The following is a 10,625-nucleotide window of genomic DNA, read 5'->3' as shown; positions in this document are numbered from 1 at the left end:
TTTTCAGGTGACCTATCCCTTTAAAGACTAGACACATGATCTGCTGCAGGACAATACTGCACACTGGTGGTAGCTTTGAGTTAAAGCTGCTTTTCTTGAAGCATGCCCTCAACTGAGTAAGTTAGGGTTTCCTCTCACTCATCTTGTCATTCAAGATTACAATTAATTCAGTTTATATATATATATATATATATATATATATATATATATATATATATATATATATTTATATATATATATATGCACATTCAGCAGACTGCCAAAGGAAGCACCTGATGCAAAGGAAAATCCTTTTTTTTACATTTCTAATCAAGACAAGGACAACTTCACTTTCTATAAACATTTAGTTTATTTTGTATTAATTACAATGCAAATTACATTTGTAGATGACAAAATGTCACATTAAAAGAATGATATAGGTTTCCTCCCAATATCAGTGATTATAAATATTCTGTACTGTATTCATAACTAGTTGCATAGCTATGGGAATATGTTAATCTATCTATCTATCTATCTATCTATCTATCTATCTATCTATCTATCTATCTATCTATCTATCTATCTATCTATCTATCTATCTATCTATCTATCTATCTATCTATATATATATATATAGAGAGAGAGAGAGAGAGAGAGAGAGAGAGAGAGAAATTTTAAGAATATAAAATACATCTTTGACAATTAAGTAAAGTCTCCATTGCAGTAATTCTAATGCAAACTTAAACACACAGAAGCAATCCAAAAGCATGAACTAAAAACTATTATCAATGTTTCAGCAAATAAAGTATCACCATATGTTCTTAAAAATAAAAGTTATTTCCATGAGGAACCTTTAACATCCATAGAACCTTTCTGTTGCACACAACACTCTTTAAAATGTTCTTCACACTAAGAAAAAAAAAAGTTATTTTAAGAACTCTGGACTGGAAGTTCCTTAAGGAACCAAAATGTGGTTCTTCTTTGGCCTCACTTTTGGAGCCTGTATTTTTAACAGTGTAACAACTACATAAGACAAAAACTACATAAATAGTTCCTAGTTTGCCCTAAAAGACATATGTTTTAAATTCTGTTTCCATTTGTGCTAGCATTCTATCAGTTATATACATAACACAAGTTCCAGCATTTTAGAAATATCATCTGCATGCATACCCCGTTCCATTTGAACCAATGGGAGGACAGATTATGTAATTTCCCTGAGCCTGGGTTAGGCATGAAGTCGGATCATCCGGCTATGTCTCCTGTTCCTTCAGACCTGTTCAACAGGTTCAGACACAATGCCATTAAAATGCTCTACCTGAGCCCTCTTTGCTCTCAAAATGATGCACATTTTCCAAAGCTGCACAGTCACAGTGACAAGGCACATCGGCACACTCTCTGGTGCTTCTGCGACTGAGGTAAACATCTGATGACTGGGTGAAAGAGTTCAACTCGCATTCACCCAGACAACAAGCTTTATGGTCGTTTAAACATGCACAAGTACCCATAAAGCTGGGTAAATGTCCCAAATGAGATTATATAAGATATCATTCTGACCGAATGAGCAACAGACTAGAGAGGAAGGAGATAAAGAGTAAATATACAAGCTGGAGCTTGTCAAGCACAAATAATTTCTATTCATGTAGAAAAATTAAACCCTCGAATACGGAGTTTTAGCTATTTAAAATAAGCTCAACATGTTTTTAGATGTATAAATGATGTAAAAATACATCATTTTAAGACCAAAAAAAAAAAAAAGATTGTCATCCTGACTAGACAAAGGTTGCAGTTAACAAAGTTTGAACTTCTATTTTAAAGGTTCTGCAGAACACAACACAGCACACTGTTTTAAATAACAGATATAAACAGATGATTACTTATCCATTTTAAGAAGGTACAGTGATATCATTTACTCACTCTTATGTGGTTCTAAACCAGTAGTCAATAGTCAATATTTTGGACCCCATAAAAAATAAAAATAAAATACAAAAACACTTTCGGCGCATTTTTTTTGTAAATAAAAAAAGTTTTACAAATTTTGAATTACATGAGGTTATATAAACAATCATATAATTCTAAATTGCCGAAACAGACAAGAGACAACTTCAGATCAATGCATCACAAAGTGTTACACAACAGTGTCACAATCACCATTGTGTGTCTTCAAGCTTTGGGCATAAGAGACGGCATCACTAAGAGTGTGAAACTGTATTTCTTTGGTCCCTTTCTTTGGGTCATAATACCCTCCCCTCCGCAAAGAATCAATGACGGAGGGGTTGCATTGAGCCAAAAGCACATTGACTCCTAGCCCCTTGTAGTCCTTGCTTACCTCTTTCAAAGCATTGACCCCGGCAGTGTCCAGAAACAGCACTGGACTGCAGTCTATGACCAATGTGTGCAAACTGTTGTGCTGTAGCAGATACACAATGGTGGTCACGTCCACCTCTTGCTTTTGGTCTTCTCCACATTGTTTCTGATTCCTCTGCTTGTCTAGTTTCCTGCGCCTGGCCTTCTCTTGAAGCGGATCCAGACCTGCACTGCGGTACAGGGATTTCTTAAAAAGAGCTTGGTTGGCATAGTAGATGGGAGCCTCGTATCGGAAAACAGCCACCCCTGGCAGGCTCTGGAGACCCTTGTAGAACGCAAGGTCCTCAAAGAGCTCGCGGTCCCCTGCTTGGCCCAGCTGACGGATTTGGGCGGACTGGGTTCGGCCTAACACACAGAACGCAGAGACCAGGACTCCAACTAGTAGACCTAGCTCAGTGTTCACTAGCGCTGATGTAGCCATAGTAATCAGCCAGATGATAGCATCCACACGGTTGACGCGCCACATTTGGGGAATCTCCCCAAACTTTCGCAGTGCTCCACGGAGGTTGACGACTATGATGACAGCCAGAACACATCTGCGGAGAACAAGAGGACACAATTACACTCCCTTCAAATGTTTGGGATCAGTTCGATTTTTAATCCTTTTTAATGAAGTTTCTCATCAATGCTGTATCTATTTGATCAAAAAAACAATACATATAATTAATTTTGTGAAATATTATTCCTTTATTTAAAATAACAGTTTTGTATTTTAATATACTTTAAAATATTATTTATTCATGTGAAGCAAAGCTGAATTTTCAGCATCATTACTCCAGTCTCCCAGTGTCACATTATCATTCAGAAATCATTTTAATATGCTTAATAATATGCTTTAATAATATTATTATTATTATTATTATTTATTTTCTTTTTTGGAAATTAATCTTTTTATTCAAGGTTCATTGATAAATAAAAGGTTAAAAAGAACATTGTTTATTCAAAATATACATTTTGTGTTACAATCATAGACTGTATAAAAACATTGACACAGAGTCCGTGATGTCACTCGTAGGTTTCTGAAGATTAATTATGCAAAATGAGCTATATAGACCAACACCACTTTTTGTACCAAGCTTTAAACACATTTTTTTCTGCTGTAAAGTTGGGCTTTTTAAAATGGGGAGTCTATAGTGTTCCTGTAGCTCAATTGGTTGGGGGTTTGATTCCCTGGGAACACATGATAGGTAAAAATTGATAGCCTGAATGCACTGTAAGTTTCTTTAGATAAAAGCGTCTGCTAAATGCATACATTTTATTTAATTTAATAAAAATGTATGGGATTGACTCCCTTTTGAAGCAAGCCTCTAGCTACCAGTCGATTAATTGCAGCATTAGTCACTTCTGTGTTGGTTTCACGAGAGTCCAGAAGTTTGCCGCTTGGTTATGAACACATGTTCCAAAAAATTAACATTAAGCAGCACAACAGTTTCAACACTTATAATAAATCCTCATTTTAGAATGACTTCTAAAGGATCATGTGACACTGAAGACTGGAGAAATGGACATCAAAAATTCAGCATTGCGACAATAAAATAGGAAACCATTATAAGAAATTAAAAAAAATTTTCACAATATTAACTTTTTTTATGTATTTTTGATCAAATAAATGCAGCCTTGATGAGCATAAGAGACTCCACTAAAAAAAGAATCGTACTGAATCCCAAACTTTTGAATGGCAGTGTAGGTGAAGTCTAGACAATTTCAACATGAAAATGGCATAATTCGTACGTACTTCTGCAAGGAGTAGAAGGCAGGTGCTACAACAAGCAGGACGAGCAGCAGCACAAGAGCAGTAATCAACCCCGAGATCTGAGTCTGGCATCCCGTCGACTCCTTCACAAGAGTCTTGGTCAAAGCTGCGCTGGTCGTGAAACAGCAGAAGAAGGAAGGAATGATATTACAGAAACCAATAGCATACATCTCCTGGTTAGGGTCCACCATATAACCATGCTTCTTGGCAAACATCTCAGACAGAGACACAGTAATGGCAAAACCAACAATGGCGATTGAGAATGCATCAACGGCGATATTGGGAATGAGAGACCAGTTGGGAAGCTGCGGTGGCATGAAGCCTGTGGGAATGCTACCGGCTACATTAGAGCCATAAGTTTCCTCGAACCGTCCAAAGTGGGAAGCTAGAGTAGCAGCAATGACCACAAAGAGTTCAAAGGGAATAGGGGCCTTGAGCTTGGCCTTGAAGCGGTCGTTGAGCTCTTTGGTGGGTACAAGCACAAGCAAGCAGAGCACGCTAGTTACGAGGTCACATAGGTTGGTATGACCCAGATTCTTGAAAAGACTGATCCAGGTTTTTATGAGCGAACCCCAGCCTTGGACACGAGGAAGGTGAAGCCCCAGGAAGTACTTTATCTGGGATGTGAGGATGGTGAGAGAGGCTCCAGTTGCGAAACCGCTCAACAGAGAGTCCGAGAGATACACAGAGACAAAGCCAACCTGTAGGAGCCCCATCAACACCTGCAACCCAAGCAGAGCAATTAATACATTTAGATATTTCAAAAATTCTGATAGAAGCAACTAACCTTGACTAACCTGGTAGACCCCTGCTGTGAAAGTTAGTGTTGCTGCCACCATGATTGCATAACAGCTTCGGTCACAGACTGGACCAGTGCCGTTGTTCAAATTTCCCAAGGTGGTCTGATTGGTGTCCAATGGATATCCTGCCAGAGTAAGTTCCCTGTCCACAACCTGTCCCACCAGTAGACACAATACCCCAAACATCCCCACAGAGATGTGCCTGGAAGTTCCCAGTAGGGCGTAGATAATGCTGGCAAAAAAGGATGTATAAAGCCCATAAATAGGGTCTAGTTCTGCCAGTAAAGAATAGGCGATGGATTGGGGAACCAAGAGGATGCCCACGATAAGGCCAGACATGGCATCCCCAATGATCCAGTCTTTGAACTGATATCTTGGCAGCCATTTCACGATTGGGATGGAGTCTACGAGAAGGGCTTTAATTCGAGCAGAACTGCAGGAACACTTTTTTCCCACCTTCTTTCTCAACACGTCCTTCCAGGACACTTTCTCTTTTACACGCTCTTCTAAAAGGAAAGGAACATCAGGCCCTTTCTTAGCATCATCCTCTGCTGAAACACCATCACAGACTTCTTCAGTTGGCATAATGTCCAGAAACTCTCACTGAAACAGGACAAAAAAAAAGCACATTGATTAATTGGGTTTTAAAACACAGTTTGGTTTACAAAGATAAAGTAAGAGAAAAGGGTGTATCTTAGTTTTTGATAATCTTAAGTACGATTATTGACTTAAAAAAAAATGTTTATCATTAATTTCTCATTCTCATATCATTCCAACCCCTGTTATCTTTCTTGAAACTCAAAGTTACTTATCAGGCAGATATTACGAGCTTCTGTTTCACACACAAGGAAATGTTTGATTTAACCAATAAAAATATCATAAAAGTAATAACACTCATGCGCCGTATTAGCGTGAGGTAGTCAAATGGACTTTTCTGAAACTCTTTAAATTTGTTGTTGTCTTTGTACAGTATGAAAGGCACAACAATATTTATGTAAAGGGAAAACCGATCAAGAAATTAATCTATCAATGTCAGTACTAGCACACTTTATTATACAACCACAATACACAATTTACTAAGACCTTGACTATCTCAATTAATTTCTAAAATCCAAATTCTTCATCAGAGAAAACAGATGGCAAACATTATCACTCATTATGACTGTAGGAACAAAAATGTAAGAAGCATGCCAACTATGGAATTCAAAGTTATGCTGCCTGTTTTGTTCAAGCTAGAGAATAATTCACTTAGAAGTAACACACGAGGACCATAAATATTAATGATTAAATAAAGCAGTAAAAAATGTACTTTAGGTTAATAATCAAGAACTCAGCAGTACATAAATGACACACCAGAGTACATAAACCGAGTGCATTAACTACTGACTGACTGGACTGTTTGCAAATACTGCAAAATGTATAGATTTAAACAAGTCTTTGCATGGCTCTTTATTACATTTAAATATTTCTCATAGCTGCTTGACACCAAACACATTTCCTATGAATTACAGCTTGCATTCTTCATATTTTGCAATCCATACATAACTGTATTAAAATGTCATAACACTGGTATGCTCTCAGACACAGAAAAAAAGTTACAAAATACCTTTAATAAAAATACACCTTAGTACAGGGTGCATCCGAATACCTTAAAAGGTAGGCTACATATTAGTACCTTAAGTATTCAAAAATGAAAAGGTACTGCCCCCAGTGATGGCTTTTGTACCTTGTTTCTGAGAGCATAATAATAAATGTTTTAATATGCTACACCAAATCAGCATATTTTGTTTTTTACAGTCTATGATCTGAACAGATGCATTAATGGCCATCATTAAAATTAAAATATTTCTTGCACTGAAATTTCACACAGAATATTCATCTATGGAGTGGACAGACTTTAAGACATCAATTAGGGAAAAGCATCATATGAATTGACATTTACAGCTTTAAATCTGACACTAATTGATCATTAACAATATGCAAACGAATTCAAAATGGGACCTCATGCTTTATTTGTGATTTGCTGAAGTTCCCTTTTGGTTAAACTTTGGTTTGTGGTCCAATTGGCAGCTGGGGAAGGCAACTTGCGTCATTGTACATGATAACGTTCAGTCTGGGGCAGCATTCACGGGAAAAGGTTTTGCATAAAAACAACAAAAGGAATAAAGTGTAGAGTCATAGATCAGCTCAGTAGGCTATAGTCATATAGGTTGACTTAACTAAAGACTAGATTCAGGAGGCGAAGATGGTTGTCCGCATCACCTTTACATTATGAACCCGTAATAAAATAAAATAAATCACAACATTTACAAACCAAATGGTGGATTAGTGATGCTGACGTGTACACTTTATACACCTTTGATCTCTTCTGCAATTATGCCTTGAAATTCCGATGACGTAGGTTAACTGAATGATCAAAGCGGTTTACACTAAACAAACAAACAAAAAAACAAAAAAGACACGTTGCAGAAATCAGAAGTGCAGTAGTCGTATTTTAAAACTTTACTTTAGTTAAATAATCCAGTGGTGAAAAAACGCCACATTCAAATGACAATGGATGATGTGGAAACTTTTTTATTAACTTCATATAGGCTACTGCTTACTTGTGCCTTTTTTGTTGCTCATATGAATGTTAGTCATTTCAACAAAATATACTAGCCTACAAACAACAAGATTCAGGAAATTTTAACTAACTTCTTAAAATTAAAAATTTTAACTTCAGACTTAAAATTAAAGTCATTTAATCTTCCAGAATATATAAGTGTACAGAAGCGATGTAGCCTAATCTACAGTAACAGTGGTTTGTTTCACGCAGTGCTCGGACTTCTTCATGAATGGGACCATTGAAAACAAAACTGCAACCTGTAAAGTCACATCTATCAACTGGAAAATAATAATAATAATTATAATAATAATAATAATAATGATTCAGTAAGCAAATATTAAATATATAAAACTCACCTCAGACCGGCTGCACAATGAGATCGATTTATTATACATCAGGAGGACATTTAATCATTCAAGAGTCTCACCTCATGTACCTCACATAACTATAGCCTACTGAACGGGTAGGATCTACTCTGTGACACATGAAGCCTCGCTAAATTTGTAATATCACGTGGACAGTGAAACCAACATTAGGACTCGTCACGTGACTGCTAATTCCTGCTTGAGGCCAAAACCTAAAACACTGCTTTCTCAGTATTCACAAAGTTTTTGTACAACTCCTCCAAAGTTTCGAAACTGTCCCTGTTCCCGGATTGCCAAAATACTACGGTCAAGGCTTAATTTATGAATATTAATCTTACGCGCTCCATAGGTCGAGCTGATTGGCCAAATGCAGACGTGGGCAAGTAGTTCTGAATGCTTGGCTCATGAATATTAATAAGACTAGTTGACGCTACTGGCAGGATTCGGCGTTACGTCAGCGTCGCCTATTTAATAGTCATAAATTCAACCCTCGCAATAGTATGAGTCATGCATACTTCACTTATTGTAACCCCAATCTGATTTAGGCTAAATTTATCACTCATTATGGCTTAAGGAAAACAAATATAAGAAGCAATCAGGTACAAATGACAAATTATGTAACTCTATTGAGATCTGTTTCAATTTATTGATCAGTAAAGGAGCATATTTAATATGAGCTGGATGTGACTGGATTTCTTTTAGAAGACAGATGGGGATAATAAAGTATTAATGATTATATAGAACAAATGCACTTTGGTTTTATTGCAAACTACTACGTACATAAACAGTGTGCCAGTAATGTGCAACGCGTTACGCAAATCTTTGATGTCAGGGAAAAACTAAGATAAGATGGCATTAGTAAACTTTCTGACAAGCTAATCAAGGCTTTTGCTGTGACTTATCTTACTTCTAAAACTGATTTGATTATACTGACAGGTCTGATTAAATCCCAACATTCAGCAGTAAAATGAGGCTGACAATGCACAAATTATAATAATATAAGCTCATCATCGACAGGATGATATTTAATGATTATTTTTGTTTGTATGTGTACCTGTGTGTGTTAGTGTGAATTTTGAAATTTTCCTAGACAGATTTTTTTGAGCATTAACCCTGGGTAAAAAAAGGTTCTCTACTGCTATGAGGCCACAGGTCTTAATCCATATGGACTTCAAATTCTACACAGGCTTGAGAAAAGTCAGTCACACTGCCCTGCGATGAAACAAAGAGCACATTGTGTGATTGAAAGAATACAAGGCTGGATCTGATGCAGGGCATTTTTGTGTTATCTCACAATGATTGAAACACTTTTTCATTGGCATATCATTCTCAAACATATTTTACATTTTAGATATGTTTCTGTCCATTTTTGTTTTAATTTCTGAATGTTCCTGTTACATTAATTGTAAATGAATAATAATATTTGTTTGCTTGTTTCTTTATTTCTTTATTTTACTTCATTAAACTTTCACTTCTATCATCATGCAAACCTGAAGAATTTTTCCTGTTGAACATAAGGAAGTTATTTTGAAGAATGTGGGTAATTAAACTGTTGCTGGCCCCCATTCACTTCCATAGTATTAATAATAATAATAATAATAATAATAATAATAATAATAATAACAACAACAACAATAATGGGGACTAGCAATTCTTTGAACCAGAAACTCAAACAGGTTTGGAACAAATTGAGGTGAGTATATATGAAGGCACAATATTTATTTTGTGGTGAACACTATCCCAAAGTTCTAATAAAATAAAATAAAATAATAACACTAGAGTTGAGCTACAGGAATATATTAACATACTCCTGTCAATAATAATCAATACATGCAGTGATGTTACCAAAGAGCTGCTATTGACAGAAGCACAGCAGACTCGCCAATGTCAAACATGCTAAAGCTGCAGGATCACAGTACATCCAAGATAAACATAAGCATGTCAGATAATTACAGATAATAATAGGTGAAAAAAAGACCATGACGTCATATCGTCAAATCACAGACAGTCAAGCTGAAATCTAAATCAGTACACAATCTTCTTGAAAGCAAAGCCCTAACTTAACTCTTTGAAATGAAGTTTGTGTGTGCATTAATATTGTGGAATTTTGTGTTACACACTAATGCTGTTAGGACCAGGTTATGAAATGTGGTCATAACGTTCACCTTGGAGATTGAAAATGTTTTTTGAGAACCCAGGAGCCCAAATTCAGACCCAGAACAATTAAACCCACAGAAGAGGTGGCAGTTCAAAGAAGTAATCTTCATATTACCATACTGCAGGGAGTGGAACGGTAGATATAAGTCATGATCTTTTGAGTCTGTTCGGCAGTTCGGAGCGGGTTCGCAAATAATTTGAGTCAGTTTGGCAGTTCGGACCAGAATAGCGAATCATTTGAGTCAATTCGGAAGTTTGGAGCGGGAGTTCGGAGCATGAATCATTTGAGTCAGTTTTGCAGTTCGGAGCGTGAATCATTTGAGTCATTTCGGGAGTTCGGAGCGTGAATCGTTTAAATCAGTTTGGGAGTTCAAAGCAGGTTTGCGAATCATTTGAGTCAGTTTGGGGATCGCGAATCATTTGAGTCAGTTCGAGAGTTCGGATCAGGTTCACGAATCATTTGAGTCAGTTTTGCAGTTCGGAGCGTGAATCATTTGAGTCAGCTCGGGAGTTCGGAGCGTGAATCATTTTAATCAGATCGCGAGTTCGGAGCGGTATCGCGAATCATTTGAGTCAGTTTGGGGATCGCGGATCATTTGAGT

At 36.8% G+C, this 10,625-nt stretch overlaps 1 protein-coding gene across 2 annotated transcripts; it reads right to left on the bottom strand.

Moving 5' to 3' along the window:
* Positions 1 to 330: 330 nt before the first annotated feature.
* On the bottom strand, positions 331 to 8,146 carry slc26a2 (solute carrier family 26 member 2). 2 transcript variants are annotated; one of them, XM_026281160.1, is made up of 4 exons: positions 7,858 to 8,146; positions 4,894 to 5,499; positions 4,079 to 4,818; positions 331 to 2,879 (listed from the first exon to the last, which is right to left on the bottom strand). In XM_026281160.1, the coding sequence occupies exons 2-4, from the start codon at positions 5,479 to 5,481 to the stop codon at positions 2,105 to 2,107; spliced, it is 2,103 nt and encodes a 700-aa protein (XP_026136945.1). In that variant the 5' UTR covers positions 5,482 to 5,499; positions 7,858 to 8,146; the 3' UTR covers positions 331 to 2,104. The 2 variants fall into 2 exon arrangements, with proteins under 2 accessions (XP_026136945.1, XP_026136946.1); XM_026281161.1 differs by lacking the exon at positions 7,858 to 8,146 and adding an exon at positions 6,898 to 7,034.
* Between the last annotated feature and the right edge of the window lie 2,479 nt (positions 8,147 to 10,625).

This window comes from Carassius auratus, chromosome 14 (genome assembly GCF_003368295.1).
Source record: "Carassius auratus strain Wakin chromosome 14, ASM336829v1, whole genome shotgun sequence".
In the NCBI taxonomy this organism is placed as follows: Eukaryota; Metazoa; Chordata; class Actinopteri; order Cypriniformes; family Cyprinidae; genus Carassius; species Carassius auratus.
Note: the sequence above shows the minus strand (reverse complement) of the source record. Positions and strands in the feature narration are given on the sequence as shown.

Bases quoted from the DNA above. Each gene is read 5' to 3' on its own strand.
- slc26a2 (XM_026281160.1), bottom strand. From the start codon at position 5,481: ATGCCAACTGAAGAAGTCTGTGATGGTGTTTCAGCAGAGGATGATGCT. The intron at 4,819-4,893 runs GTTAGTCAAGGT...CTTGGGTTGCAG, and splicing joins TCACAGCAGGGGTCTACCAG to GTGTTGATGGGGCTCCTACA. The intron at 2,880-4,078 runs GTACGTACGAAT...TGTTCTCCGCAG, and splicing joins GCCTTCTACTCCTTGCAGAA to ATGTGTTCTGGCTGTCATCA.